Source organism: Panicum virgatum, chromosome 4N (assembly GCF_016808335.1).
Source record: "Panicum virgatum strain AP13 chromosome 4N, P.virgatum_v5, whole genome shotgun sequence".
Classification (NCBI taxonomy): domain Eukaryota; kingdom Viridiplantae; phylum Streptophyta; class Magnoliopsida; order Poales; family Poaceae; genus Panicum; species Panicum virgatum.
This window is the reverse complement of record NC_053148.1, coordinates 35,877,004-35,892,024: the sequence shown is the minus strand read 5'-3', so window position 1 is coordinate 35,892,024 and position 15,021 is coordinate 35,877,004. Positions and strand designations below refer to the sequence as shown.

General features: G+C 55.1%; 2 protein-coding genes and 2 pseudogenes across 2 annotated transcripts; 3 read left to right on the top strand and 1 right to left on the bottom strand.

Moving 5' to 3' along the window:
- The first annotated feature begins 252 nt into the window (after nucleotides 1–252).
- LOC120669356 lies at nucleotides 253–5,267 on the top strand (annotated as a pseudogene).
- Nucleotides 5,268–7,841: 2,574 nt separating this feature from the next.
- LOC120671360 (3-oxo-5-alpha-steroid 4-dehydrogenase 2-like) lies at nucleotides 7,842–9,211 on the top strand. The gene has a single exon (XM_039951655.1). The coding sequence runs from the start codon at nucleotides 8,081–8,083 to the stop codon at nucleotides 8,903–8,905; it is 825 nt and encodes a 274-aa protein (XP_039807589.1). The 5' UTR covers nucleotides 7,842–8,080; the 3' UTR covers nucleotides 8,906–9,211.
- An 870-nt stretch (nucleotides 9,212–10,081) lies between these two features.
- Nucleotides 10,082–11,527, top strand: LOC120670922 (probable carboxylesterase 15). The gene has a single exon (XM_039951120.1). It carries the CDS (start codon nucleotides 10,267–10,269, stop codon nucleotides 11,251–11,253), a length of 987 nt encoding a protein of 328 aa, XP_039807054.1. The 5' UTR covers nucleotides 10,082–10,266; the 3' UTR covers nucleotides 11,254–11,527.
- Nucleotides 11,528–12,662: 1,135 nt separating this feature from the next.
- Nucleotides 12,663–13,954, bottom strand: LOC120668984 (annotated as a pseudogene).
- Nucleotides 13,955–15,021: the final 1,067 nt, after the last annotated feature.

Here is a 15,021-nt window from a genome sequence, read left to right as displayed (position 1 = left end):
GAAAAAATGTGACATGTTATAAGTGAAAAATGGTGATGCTCCAATTTTGATACCTGAAAATGCTTCATAAAAAAGGGGGCCCAATACCTTGCTCAAATTTTCAAATTAGCCCAATACATATGCTTCCTTGGCTAGTTGATATACAAGAGAGGGAGGCGCGCTTGCGCTGCGCCCGTCGCGGCCGGGAGGCGGCTCGCCGGCGTGAAGGCAGGGGATGCGCAGCGGCGGCCGAGACAGAGACGCGCTGACGCCATGCCGGGCGTCCTGGGCACGCGGGCAGGGGAGGCGTGGCGGCGGGCGGACCGCAGGCGGGGTAAGCGCGGTGGTGGGCAGGATACGGGGGAGGAGAGAGCGGGTGGCGACGGGCGGGGGAGCGGCGGGCACGGACGCGGACGCGGACGCCGCACCCGCTGTTGTTGTGGCGTGGACGGGTGGGGAGGCGTGGTGGCGAGTGGGAGGCCGGGGAGGAGAGGGACATGGTGGCGGCCGGGAGGCGGGGGAGGAGAGGACGAGCGTTGGGGGGAGCGACACGGCCACCGGCGCGACGACGAGGGAGCGGGAGGCCGGCCGGCGGGGCACGAGAGGCAGGGGAGCCGCGGCCGCGAGCGGGAGGGCGGCGAGGAGGCGGACAGACGCGGGCAGGCGGGCGGGGTAGAAGGGTCACGGCGGACGGCTGGGATGAACCCGCTGTGCCACGTGTCGACAGGGGGCAGGTGGCCTGAATGAATCTGAAAACTCCCCATGGTATGAAAGTAATAACTATATATATATTTGTACTCTAGTAGCTCAATAGGCCACTAGCACATACGATCCGATAACCGGCAAACTATATGGCAAGTAAGAGCAAGTATAATAAGGTGATGTAGGCGGGCTGTAAGGGATGCCACGTTAGATTTATGGTGAAATGAAAGAAAGAGAAATATAATAAGGTGATGTAGGCGTGCTGTAAGGGATGCCACGTTAGATTTATGGTGAAATGAAAGAAAGAGAAATGGAGAGAGAAGAAAAGCGGGCTGCTCACTTGTAGCCAGCTTAAAGCGTGCTGCTCACGGACTCTTAAAGCGGGCTGCTCACGGACTCCAAGACACTATGTGAGACGGAGAGATGGGCTAGGTATTAAATGTACAGCTTGCATAAGAGACAAATTATTATACGAGTGGACTTTTAGTTGGCTATATATAACATGCACTACTACAGAAAGTGCATATAGTCCCGGTTGGTAAGGGGTTTTTGTCCCGGTTTTTCAACCGGGACTGCTCGTCCGGGATAAATGTGTCCGACATTTTATCCTAACGGCTATAGAACCGGGACAAATGTAATTTTTAATAATAAAAAAATCAGCCTCCATCAGCCAGCCCGTAAGCACCGCCGCTCGTCGGGTCTGGCCGCGCCGCCGCTCGCTCGGTCTGGCCGCGCCGCCCACTGGAGTTTGGCCAGGCCGTCCACGCGGCTTGCATCCCCTCCCATTCCCCTTCCATCCCCACCAATAGTGTCGACAAATTATTCAAAGAATCAATCACCAAATATTGAATCGACCATACAAAATCAATAGATCCAGCAAATCATTCAAAGAATCCATCACAAGATATAATCCATACAATCCGATAAGCATCTCTATTTCTAAAAATCTAAAAAGTAAGAAAAAAAACTGACGGACGGCTCCCGCGGCACCCGCTGCTCGAGCGCTCCCGCCGCAGTGGCCGGCGGCGGCCCGCTTTGCGCGGCGGTAAGCTTCGTGCTTTGTGGTGGCGGCGGGCCCGCGCGCTTCGTGTCGGCGGCGGCGGCGGCCGGCCCGCGGCCAGCTCCTCACGGCGTCCGCGCGCTCCGTGGCGGCCGGTGCCCTCCACCGCGGCGGTGGCTCACGTGCTGCATGGCCGGCGGCGGCCCGCGGCCAGCTGCTCGTGCGCTCCGCGGCTGCCAGCGGTGGCTCGCGCGCCTCCGCGGCCGGCGGCAGCTCGCGGCCGGCGGCAGCTCGCGGCCGGCTGTGCGCTGCGCGGTCGACGGCGGCCCGCGGCCAGCTGCTCGCGCGCTCCGCGGCAGCCCGCTCCGCGGCTGCCAGCGGTGGCTCGCGCGCCTCCCGGCCGGCGGCAGCTCGCGGCCTGCTGTGCGCTGCGCGGTCGACGGCGGCCCGCGGCCTGCTGCTCGCGCTAGCAAGACAGAGAGAGGGATAAGGTAGAGAGAGAGGAGAAGTAGAGAAATGAGTGGTAGAGAGGAGCCACGGACTTCGAAACTATCAAGAGGGAGAGGCCGATCATCACCTTTTGTCCCGGGCTGTTGTTTCAACCGGGATAGAGTCTTAGCTATTGGTCCCGGTTGGTGGCTCCAACCGGGACAAAAGGTCCGCGCAGTTTTTTGTCCCGGTTGGAGCCACCAACCGGGATAAAAGGCATAAAAGGCCACCCTTTTATCCCGGTTGGTGGCTCCAACCGGGACAAAAGTCTCCTGTCCCCCGCTGGCCCGGCTAGCCGTTGGACCCGGGACAAAAGCCACCTATTGTCCCGGGCCCAAAGGCTGCCGGGATAAATGGCCTGGAACAAAGGCCTGTTTTGTAGTAGTGATGGCAAGATCATATAGCCCATAATGAGCTCTATTATTAATCTTGCTCTAACACGTATGGTGCAAACTTGCTATCCAAACAACTGGTTATAGGTGACAAAGAAAGCTAGTGTACTGATGTGCACAGAAAATTACAAAAGCATTTGATTTACAACTAGAAAAAATAGGATGCAGCCAAATAAGGCCTAATTCTCTGTTGGCATTCCACATGTTAACCTGCAAGAATTATTTAAATTCAAATTTTAGTCAAACTTCGTCAGATTAAAACGATGTGACTTGTTGTTCTACTAGCTAGATTCCGGTTGCTGAGAAAGTGATGCGAAACCACTCCCAACGCATAGATTCCAGTTGGTGAGGAAGTGACGCGAAACCATTCCCACTGCACCCACCATCCAATGCGCTGATACGAACTTCTTGTTAATGCAAGTCCGCATATGGTATTAATGCTCCAATTTTGATGCTTCATGAAAGATGTGACGAGTTGCTGCTTGAGAAAACGTGACCTATTGTGAGTGAAAGATGGTGATGCTCCAATTTTAATACTGCTTCATAAGAAAAAGGCCAAGTACCTTGCTCAAATTTTCAAATTAACCCATACATGGGCTTTCTTGGCTGATTGATATATCTGTATTCCAGTAGCCCAGGTTCACATACTAACTGATCATCCGGCAAAACTGTATGGTAAGTAATATATGCGGTGCAAGCTTGCTAATAATCAAACAGGAAATTGCACCTGCATTTGGTTAAGAGCTGGCAACAAAATACGATCGATGGGAGCAGACACGGCCTATATAACATAATTATATATCGTCATTCACACGATTAACTTGCGACAACTATTTAGATTTATTTTTTATTTGGGCCTGGTCAACCTAAAACGATGTGACTTGCTGTTCCACTCGATTCCTGCTGGTGAGGAAGAAGACGCGGAGCCCCACCACCCCACCCACCAACGAGAGCGTCGAAGCCCAGTTGGTGCGAAAATGATGCTTCGTCCTATATAAATCAGCTTGCAGTCTGCACTCTGCACGCCACATAGTTACCGCTCGCTCCCAAATTCTAGTAGCAGCACGCGCGCACGCAGACGTGCCAAGTGAGAGACAACCATCATGTCGTCGCCGCCGACGGCGCCGCCGGAGCGGAGCCTTACGTGGTGGAGGACTGCCGCGGCGTGATGCAGCTGATGAGCGACGGCACGGTGCGGCGCAGCACGGCGGCGCCGGCGCCGTTCACGGTGGACATCCCGGAGGGCGAGTGCGGCGTGGAGTGGAAGGACGTGACGTGGTCGCCGGAGCACGGCCTGGGGGCGCGCCTGTACCGCCCTCCTCGCCGCCTCGGCGGCGACGACGCGCGCACCACCCCCGTGCCCGTGCTGGCCTACTTCCACGGCGGCGGCTTCTGCTTCGGGTCGGCGCGCGGGCGCAACTTCCACGCCGTGTGCCTCGGTGCCTCCGGCTGGCCGCCGAGCTGCCCGCCGTGGTAGTCTCCTTCGACTACCGCCTGGCGCCGGAGCACCGGCTCCCGGCGGCGCAGGAGGACGGCGCGGCGGCCATACAGTGGCTCCGCTCCCTCGCCGCCGCCAACGACCCCTGGCTCTCCGCCGCCGACTTCTCCCGCTTCTTCCTCACGGGCGACTCCGCGGGCGGCAACATGGCGCACCACGTCGCCGCGGCGGTCGGGACGGCCGGGCTCGGCCCCGCCGTCACCGTCCGCGGCTCCGTCCTCATCATGCCGGCCATGTTCGGCGAGGCGCCGACGCGGTCGGAGCTGGAGTGCCCGCCCGACGCGTACCTCACGCCCGCCATCTGCGAGAAGTACACGCGGCTGGCGATGCCGGAGGGCTGGCCCTGGGACCACCCCGTGCTCAACCTGGCGGGGCCGCGCGCGCCGCCGCTCGGCGACGTGGCGATGGCCCCCGTGCTCGTCGTCGCCGCCGGCCGCGACCTGCTGAGGGACCGCAACAGGGAGTACGCGCGCCGGATGAAGGAGTGGGGCAAGGACGTGGAGTTCGTGGTGGTGGACGGCGCCGACCACGGCTTCTTCCACCGGTTCCCGTGGTCGGAGCACGCCGACGAGGTCGTCAGGGTCGTCAGGCGGTTCGTCGTCGACCACATGGACTCCTCCGAGTAGGACGCACACGGCCGCCGGGCCATCTCGCACAAAGTTCAGAGAATGCACGGTGCATGAATGGCTGGCTGCATGTGGTTACCTTAGCTTCTTGATGTTCATGGTTTCGTTGATCATCAGGACGGCCGGGTAGATTAATTCCTGCATGGATTTCTAGCCCACTTTTTTTCTTCTCATTTTCGATTACCATTTGCTCATTGTCATGTACTTCTGCATATATTGCCGATCAGTTGTCAACTAAAACTTGCGTAACTTATAAAAAAAACTACATCATGAATGTTTACTTAACGTTTTTATATGTTTTCTTGGAGACCTACCTTGGCGCAGATGGGCGACCATAATCAGTGATGTCCACCTCCACCACATGGATAATTAATCATGGCTTTGCCGTTTGCTTCTCGCTGTCGGCTGTCTATGATTTTGTTGATCATGATGGGTTGGTTACTTCCTGGACAGATATGTTGACCTTTTTCGCTTCTAATTTTTGTTTGCGATTTGCTCTCTGTCATGTGGTCAATTGTATTGTCGATCTGTCCAACAGTCCAAGGGACGATTATATATGAACTCCAACGTTAAGATTTGTTTGCTTTTCTATGTTTCTAAACAATATTTTCCACTGCTCTAAATGTCGCCGATCCCTTCTCAAAATCATGGCTCACACGTTTTAAAAACAAAAAAAAATCATGGCTCGCACAAACGTTCCTTTTCATTTTCAGCCTTTCAGAGTGAGATTTTTATTTTTGGTGTAGGCCATACGAGCGACGAGGTCCTCCGTCCGATACACCACTCTGACAGCCTTAATTAGTGGACCAGCAGTACTGTTAGATGCCAGTTGGATAATGGTATAAGAAGGTGAGATAGAGATATAAAGTGGATCATATAACTAAACCAATATTTGAATTTGGGGGGGGGGGGGGGGGGGGACAGGTGAGATAGGGAAACGAAGATGACATCAAGAAGCCTTCCCATTGTATGTCTATCCCACCATATCCTAACACGTTTCCTTATCCAGTTATCCATATGTCACCTCTTTTATCCTGCCATCCAACGTCACCAGTGTTTCTGAAAGGACTTTAACCTCCCTCAACTATATCTTTAGAGTTCGATTTTCATCTCTGAGTTAGAAAACGGTAGTTTGTGCTCCCTATTATTGAATCAATTACGGCTTTAATAGTGGTTTTGTTTGATGCGGCGTCATGTCAATGCTGACGTGACCAAGGAACATGTGATTCAGATTGAATGGACAAAACTCGGGTGAAATTCATCCATCTCAGTTGGCCTGATATACCATTAAACAGAACAAAAAAATCGACCTAATTTGAATTTTTAATCCAGCCCATCCATAGAAGACCATGAATACGTTCAACGTTCCCCAGTATTCGACCTAGTTTTGGGTGGTCTTGTTGTGCGCCTAGTTGTGTTGCTTTATCTACGACATGCGCGCATCTTGGAAAAATGGAGAGATCATGTTCCAGCACTGAAATGGAACCAGGCGGCCGAGGGAGCCAAGGGACGATTATGGACATGATGCGATGATGGAGAGCACACCATATTATTGGTCTGGTTGGCCAAAAAACATGGAGAGGCATTGATGACATGGAGGCCCAAGTGAGCACCCGCGGCCCGAAAATGTAAAGGCCCACGACAGGTAGACGACATAACATCAACCCCATAGTGGACACGTAGGGTCGGCCAGGCGAAAGCCGAGGACTAAATGGCCCGCTTGCATCCCCCACGTAGGACACACATGGACCCGCCCATTCTCTACGAAATACACTATACACTATATAGAAACTTGTTTAAATTATTCGGTTGCTGTCTTGCACAACGCGCTAGAATTTTTCTGGTCTTGGAAGCATACTATATTAGACATGTACACACACGGTTAGTACCATAACCTTTATCCAGTTCACCCAAAGCTATTTATATGCAATCTAGTGGCTGCACATTTTCATTTTACTTCTCTTCAACTTATATTTTATAAACCCTTTCGGTAAAAATTTTAATAGCTCCATGCTAAAAAAAAAGAAAAAATTAATCCCTCCACTCATATTTTGTTTTAACCGCTTTAGGCCAACCTCAGCGGGTAGTGTAAAAGGATTTGTATCCTCATTCGGGTCCCGCGCTTCCACTCTGTGAACAGTGCAGCTACAGTGCGAAACAGTGTTTTGCGAATCTATTTACAAGTCTCCGCTGAGGATAGCCTTACATGTTATAGATTATTGGGTGCGCATATTCGGATACCTTCACTCACGTCGTGTGGGGCCTCATCTGCTGCTTCCTGCTTGTCGGCTGGATTATGCACCCACCCCGTATCATGAGCATGACTTTTATTATTCTGCTCTCACACCTAAAGCATCTTCAGATGTGAACTTTTTTTTTCTTAAAGAACTAGTATTATTTGTTTGTTGTACGATTGCTCGAAATATCCAGAAGGAAACACTATAACTAATGAACTATCGCAATATAAACATGTGTTTCATGTGCTGATGGTTTTTTTTATTGTTGCAGCTTCCCTTCGTTTGTGAAACGGTATTGTACATTTGACGCTGTTGAATTTTTTAAACCGGTCGTATTTTAAAAAAATATTGAAACATGTAAGAGTATAGTACATACTCAAAATAACCTTAATGATAAAATGTATAATAAGACAAATAAAAGATAACTTATGAATTTTTATAATAAGACGAATGATCAAAAAAATTTAAAGAAAAAAAATCAACCACGTTAAATAAAAAAGATCGGATGGAACTGTAGATAAAAGTTGTGCCAGCTTTTGGCTCCGTTCCTTTCTGTTTCTATGGTGCAGTTGGCTTCCGCAATTCACTAGTAATAGTTGTGCGTTCGTGTGCTTCGTGATCACACAAGGGACACATGGCGCACCATACAGACACCAGATGTTCACATGCGTGTACATGCACAATAAGTAACCATGGTTGAATCCAAATCACATACGTACTCAAAAAAGAACGGATGGAACTGTAGATAAAAGTCGTGATCACTCAACTGCTCGACAAGGGCGAAGAGAGGCAGACGAAATGGTACAGTGTGTCGGCGCAGGACCTCAGGAAATCAGCAAAGTACAATTTCGCGACAGCCTATAGCACACCAGCACACCGGCACACCGCGGCATCTGCATGCCTCGTCCATGGAAACACGGCCACATTCTTTATTGCGTTTACTCCAGCCTCGTGAAGCTTCCGGCGCCGCGCCGCCCGCGCGCGGACGCGGAGAACTATATGATAAACCTGCATCGGTTTCGTCTGCGTCCGGATCTCCGTCTCCCACGAGCCCACGACGGCGTGCCACTCTCTCTGCGTCCCCACACCTCGCCGCCGTCCTCCTTCCTCCTCGTCGCAGACCGCCCTCGTGAGCAAGCTAGCTAGCTATAGGGACCATGTGGCTGTCGCCGCCGCCGTTCCTGTACGCGCCGACGCCGTTCGTGTTGGCGGCGTCGGCGGCGGCCGCCGTCGTGGTAGCCTTCCTGGCCATCTCGGAGTTCCTCGGCGACAACCTGGCCTACTCCAAGTTCTCGCGCGGCGGCCTCGGCAAGAAGCCGCAGCCGATCTCCCGGCGCCTGCCGAGCCGCGGCGCGATGCTGCTGATCTACGCGCCGGCGCTGGCCGCCGCGCTGGCGTCCTTCGCGGTGCCTGACGCCGTATCCGGACCCCGCGAGTGCGCCCTGGCCGCCGCCATCGCCGCGCACTTCCTCAAGCGGGTCCTGGAGGTGGCGTTCGTGCACCGCTACAGCGGGAGCATGCCGCTGCCCACGGCGCTGCTCATCTCCTCCTACTACCTCTCCAACGCCATGGCCATGGTCTACGTGCAGCGCCTGAGCCGCGGCCTGCCCGAGCCGCGCGTCGACCTGCTCTGCCCCGGCGCGCTCGCCTTCGCCGTCGGCCTCGCCGGCAACTTCTACCACCACTGGTTGCTCTCGAGGCTGAGGGCCGGTCACGGCGCCGGCGGCGGAGACGGCGGAGAGAAGGCGTACAGGATCCCCACGGGGGGTATGTTTGGGCTCGTCGTCTGCCCGCACTACCTCTTTGAGATCGCCGTCTTCTTCGGCTTCGCCATGATCTCGCAGACGCTCTACGCGCTCACCGTCGCGCTCGGAACCGCCGCGTACCTCGCCGGCCGGAGTTACACCACCAGGAAGTGGTACGCGTCCAAGTTCGAGGAGTTCCCGGCGAGCATCAAAGCTCTTGTGCCGTACGTGTGGTGATCCTTCGATCGGCAGGCTGGGAGAGCACGAGATGAGCGCTGACTTTGTGCGAACTAGCACTATCAGAGTACGGTTATCTGAATCGCACGATTTGAACTGGAAATTCCATTAGAACTGGACCCGAAGTTTTTTTCCTTCTATTATGATAAAAAAATTCAGCAATTGCCCGGTTGACCAAAGAGCGGTTGGTTTATTATTATTAATTGAAAATGCTTGATTTCATTTAGCATGCGTGATACTCGTTGTGTTTTTTTTTTTGTCATGAAAGGCTGTACCAAAGTTTTGGAACAAGTTCTTTTCTGCTTCTTCAGTGCGATTGGCTTTGGTTTTGCACCTCACTGTGCATTGCGCCTCTGTCTATTTGTGGTGGGCAGAACTCCAGAAGCTTTGTGCTCCATGATCACTGAGAGCACACCATACAGACACAAAAAAAATCTCACAAGTAGATGCATTCTTTCGAAAGATTGGTCCAATCGTTCTTTAGGTGGGCAGTTCTCAACCACCCAACAAGGAAGCAGTTAATCAAAAGAAAAACAAGGAAGCACAATTTTGCTGCAGCACACATGATAGCGAGCTGACACACAGGAATACTTTGCTCTTTCTCTCTCACTGGACAAATCATTCTAATACTATCCTAATAAGTCAAAGCTCTCTAGAGTTAAGTTTTCCACAATTTTATAAGGATTTTATATGAATTAATTCAATTTCACAGACGAGTAGAATGCCCGGCTCATGTTCCGAGGAGAGCCGCACAGATTGATTATTCACACACGTTGTCGTTGCCGATGCCGAGATTATTCGCAAGCTTCTCGATTACTAAATTTTTTCCGTACGGTCCGTACCGCTATTACTCCGGTTTCACGACCGTCAACAAACGGAACGGAGCATTGGGCGGTGAGAGAGGTACTCTTTCCCTTTTTTTGTTTGTAAACAATGTAGTCACTTATTTTTTTTAAAAAAGTAATCACTTATCTTATATAAAAAAATTATAAATTTTACGTATTTCTTGTTATATGTTCTATCGTTAAATTTAGTTTGATCACGGTACTTTTATATATTTATATAATTTTTGAAAGAAAACGAGTGACTGAAGTTAAATAAAAAAGAAAAAAAAGGACACGCAACGGAGGTACTAGTATCAAACGCCCCACCCCCACCAAAGAGAACGATGGAGCCCGGGAGTTGATGGCACTTGATGCTCCGTCCTTTTATCATATCAGCTCTTGAGCAGTGTGCATGACTGCAGCAGCCAACAGGGCACTCACTGCTCGCACCCGCGGCGCGGTCCAGCTGGCCAACTCCCACCAGACGAGGCAGCACCCGCGCGGACGCAGGCACCAGCACCACCAAGCGACCCAGCCATGTCGTCGTCGTCGGAGCCTCACGTGGTGGAGGACTGCCGCGGGGTGGTGCAGGTGCTGAGCGACGGCACGGTGCGGCGGAGCGCGGGCGCGCCGCCGTTCGCGGTGGAGATCCCGGAGGACGAGTGCGGCGTGGAGTGGAAGGACGTGGCGTGGACGCGGGATCACGGCGGGCTCAACGCGCGCCTGTACCGCCCGCGGCACCTGGGCGCGGCCAACGACGCGCGGCTCCCCGTGCTGGCCTACTTCCACGGCGGCGGCTTTTGCTTCGGGTCCGGGCGCTGGCCGTGTTTCCACGCCGTCTGCCTCCGCCTGGCCGCCGAGCTGCCCGCCCTCGTGGCCTCCTTCGACTACCGCCTCGCGCCCGAGCACCGGCTCCCCGCCGCGCAGGACGACGGCGCCGCGGCCGTGCGCTGGCTGCTCCGCCTCTCCCCCGCCAGCGACCCCTGGCTCGCCGACGCCGCCGACCTCTCCCGCTTCTTCGTCGCCGGCGACTCCGCCGGCGGCAACGTCGCGCACCACGTCGCCGCCGGGCTCGGCCGCGGCGGGGGCGCCGTCCGCGGCGCGGTGCTCCTGGCTCCGGCCATGTTCGGCGAGGCCCGGACGCGGTCGGAGCGGGAGTGCCCGCCCGACGCGTTCCTCACCGTCGAGACCTGCGAGAGGTACATGCGCCTCGCGCTGCCGGAGGAGGAAGGGTGGACGTGGGACCACCCGGTGATCAACCCGGCGGGGCCGCTGGCGCCGGCGCTGGACGCCGTCGCGATGGCCCCCGTGCTCGTCGTCGCCGGGGGCAGCGACCTTCTCAGGGACCGGAACAGGGAGTACGCGCCCCGGATGAAGGAGGAGTGGGGCAAGGACGTGGAGTACGTGGAGATCGCCGGCGCCGGGCACGGCTTCTTCCAGCTGGACCCGTGGTCCGAGCACGCCGACGAGGTCGTCAGGATCGTGCGCCGGTTCGTCGTCGACCACATGGACTCCTCCGAGTAGGACGGGCGAGCGACCTGACCTGGTCTGCCACGTGGGTCATCATCAATAATGGGCTTTGCTTTCGCTTCTTGCCCTCAATTATTTTCTTCATCAGGGTGGATTGATTGCGCGGATTTCTCAACAAACCCAGTGAGAATTATTTTGTGTCGGCCATAGAGATCCGAATTCGATACGATCCACCCCCACCACACGATGGGCCTTTATGGGCCAGTCTATGTTACTGTTGTCAGTGTTTTATCCTCTACAAAGCATGTTATACTCGTGCGTTTTCTTATCGATGTTTTAACGTATCTAATTTATTATTATTAAAAAGACCAAAAAATATACAACATATTTTAAATAAAAAATGTAGCTACTACCAAACATTTTCTAAAATGTAAGCTATATATGAGCGCCCCAACTCCGCCCCAGCTACGCATTCACCGAGACACCACAAATCGCATTCACTAGAATGGATAAACATGAAAAGTCCTCGAAAAGCTCCTGCTCCGCGGAAAGAGAGAGGGAGCAAGGAAGGATGCGTCGTCCCCATCTTTCGCCCCCCTCCCTCTCCAGCTTCGGCACCTTGCCGGTGACGAGAGGGCAGCGGGCCGGCCCCCACTCTCGTGTAAGATAGTAGCATAGTTTTCTCTTAAGTGAGGCTTGCGAATAAAGTCGTCCTCTTCGCTTCCGCCCTGTTCAGCCTTGTTCAGAGCAATCCTTTGCCTCGGTCCATCCACCCTGGCATCGGAGGCGAGGATGGACATCGTATACCTCCCCGTCTTCTGCTCCCACTTCGCGAAGATTAAGACAGCGGCAAACCACATCTAGCGCCAACGACATCAGCTATGGATTCGGTCTCTCCGGTGATGTTGCTTGCTTGCCACCTTGGGTTGCTTGCGTGTTGCTCATGAATTCTTGGGCGACAGCTTCAATTTCTTAGCTACTAAGACACTCAGGTTCTATTATACCCACCGGAGAGGGGTCAATGACGGCTCCAACACCCACCTTCAACCTCCCGTAGGTGAGGTCCTTGCACAACAGCTTCATGCGCCTGTGGCGTCTCTGTGTCCGACGACTCCAGCATCCTCGCCAGAGCTCCTGCACATGTATCCCCCTCGCTAGCTCTAGAAGCAACGCGTGGCAGCGGACGTGTCTCGCGCTCATTTAGGGGTGCGTCTATAAATCGGCCCTTTTTGGAGGGTTGTTTTGTAATTTACCTGCTATTTTAATATATATCATGGTATCATCAAAAAAAAAAAAAGTAAGCTATATGCTGAAGCGGTGAAGCCGTGAAATTCTGAACCCTCCCGGAGAACTGGCTCTAGAGGCTAGCCTTGGAAACCCCCTACAGCTCTCGCGCAGTCGCGCTACCACTTCGTGATAGTTTACTGTCATAATTTTTATCGATTTCCCGGCTAACGAAAGAGTAAAGTAAGCTCACAGCAGATTTATTTAGCAGTATAAAAAAACTCGCTTCCCCAACACAGGGCTGCGAAGCATGACGCGACAAAAAAGCGCTGACCGGCGAGCAGCGTCACGTGATGCGTCCGGACAAGCACACTGCACACCGATCGAGTCAAGCTAGGCTCGCGTCCGGCTCCCCAGCGCCGCCGCCGTGCACGAACCGCCGCAGGACGCGGACGAGCTCGCCCGCCGCCTCGGTGTCCGGCTCGAAGATGGCGAACCCATGGCCGTCCCCCGCGAACTCGACGAGCTCGGCGCGCTCGTTCCCCGCGGCCCTGAGCCGCGCCACGCCACGTAGTCCCGGATCCGGTCGATGAGCATGTCGCCGTCGCCGGCCGCGACGAGCAGCGGCGGGAGGTCCGCGGCGCCCAGCGCGGGGCTGTCTGGGCCGAACGGGTTCCCGGCGGGGTGGTCCCTCGTCGCCCCCGGCGGCAGCGCCAGGCGCCACATCTGGTCGTACAGCGGCAGCGTCAGGAACACGTCGGCCGGGCAGGCCGCCTCCGACGCCGTCCTCCGCTCGCCGCCGAAGTAGGGCCACAGGAGGACGCACCCCGCGAGCGCGAGGTGTCCGCCTCCGCTCGGCCCGGCGCGGGCCGCGGCGTGGTGCGCGATGTTCGCGCCGGCGGAGTCGCCCGACACGAACACGCGGCCCAGGTCCGCCGAGCTGGCGAGCCACGGGTCGGTGGCAGCGGCGGCCTGGGCGCGGAGCCAGGAGAAGACGCTCCCGGCGTCGTCGAAAGCGGTGGGGAGGCGGTGCTCGGGGGCCAGGCGGTAGTCGGCGGAGAGCACGACGGCGGGGAGCGAGGCGGCGAGGCGAAGGCAGGCGGCGTGGAAGTTGGGCTCCGCGAAGCTGCCCACGCAAAAGCCGCCGCCGTGGAAGTACCGAAGTAGACCAGCACCGGGACCTTCCCCGCTCCGGCGGGCGGCACGAACATGCGGAGGCTAAGGTTGTGGGTCTCGTCGTAGACGACGTCCTTCCATCGGACTGTGCCCGGCGCGTCGGCCGAGGGCAAAGGCGCGCCGTCGGGGTCGGGGAGGACGAGCGCGGCCGGGGCGCGCTTGACGGTGCCGTCGCTGAGGAGCTGGACGATGCCGAGGCAAATTTGGACGACCTGCAGGTGACAGTGGATATGGGCACATGCTCGACTTCTGCCTACGCTATTTTTTTTTACCTTGGTGTAGTTGATTTTTTCTAAAGATGGGGATGGTTGCTCCATGGGTATGGCGGATCGATCCACCCTGCTCTAGCTAGCTGCTGCCGCGTCGGCTAGCTGCAGCGTGAACAGCACTAAGCTACCAACAATGGACACTACTACTTACTAGTACTATATTAGCTTTGCTAATCTATAAATGTACTGTTTGGTTGATTCATTTGCCAAAGCAATACGTTGACTTTCATCCAACGAGAGGAGCACGTCGGAGCGACAGGAGCACGTCGAGCTCCGGTCGGAAGGTGCGGTGGAGGCGCTCGCTGTTGCTCACCTTCCGAGCGCACGCGCGGAGAAGAGGGACCCGCAACGGCGGCGGCGTCCCCAAGTCGGCGCCCCCGGTGGTGTCGCCCGGGCCCGCGTCGGTGCCTTGGCTGGCCACAGCGGCGGCGGCGGCCCCGAGCCGACGCCCCGGCGGTGTCGCCCGGCGCAGGGGTGGAGCCAGGAATTGAATTTAAGGGGGACAATTGTCAAGAAAAACGATGAACAAATGGGGAGATGCTTCGTTTTAAGATCTTTGATGGTGTAAACATTGTTCTTGCTATACAAAATAAGATAAAGAATAGCCAAAAATACACTCAAATAGCATGGTTATTAAAAAAATACACTCAAATAGCATTGATTGGTGTAAAAATAGAGGTACTCCTAGGTAATTGGGAAGAGGTTAGGCTAACCTCAGCCGCGCCTTCTATCCCACCTTCTATTTCTATTCACAAGGCCCACCTCACTATGTGAACGGTGCATCTACAATACCAAACAGTGTTTTACAAGCCCATATACACAACACTGCTGAGGTTAGCCTTAGGGGGGTTGTGCCCCCCTAGCCCCTCCCTGTCTCCGCCCCTGGCCCGGCGACCTGGCTGCCTCCAACAGCGTCGGCGGCGCTGACGCCCCTTGTGGCCTCCTGCGTCAGCGGTCCTGCGGCACTGGGCGAAGACGGGTGGATCGATTTGGTTGTTACGCAATCGAACGGTGCACCCTAAGCTGCTGTATGGTTCAGGAAAGGAGCCCATTAGGGGTGTTTTCATGGGCCGGTTCAACGAACCGCTGGGCCGCACTGAACCATCCCTGTCTTTAAAATTTTCTCTCTAAATTTTAAATCATTTGTCTTATT

Excerpts from the sequence above, each read along its gene's own strand:
- LOC120670922 (XM_039951120.1), top strand. The coding sequence starts at position 10,267 with ATGTCGTCGTCGTCGGAGCCTCACGTGGTGGAGGACTGCCGCGGGGTG.
- LOC120671360 (XM_039951655.1), top strand. The coding sequence starts at position 8,081 with ATGTGGCTGTCGCCGCCGCCGTTCCTGTACGCGCCGACGCCGTTCGTG.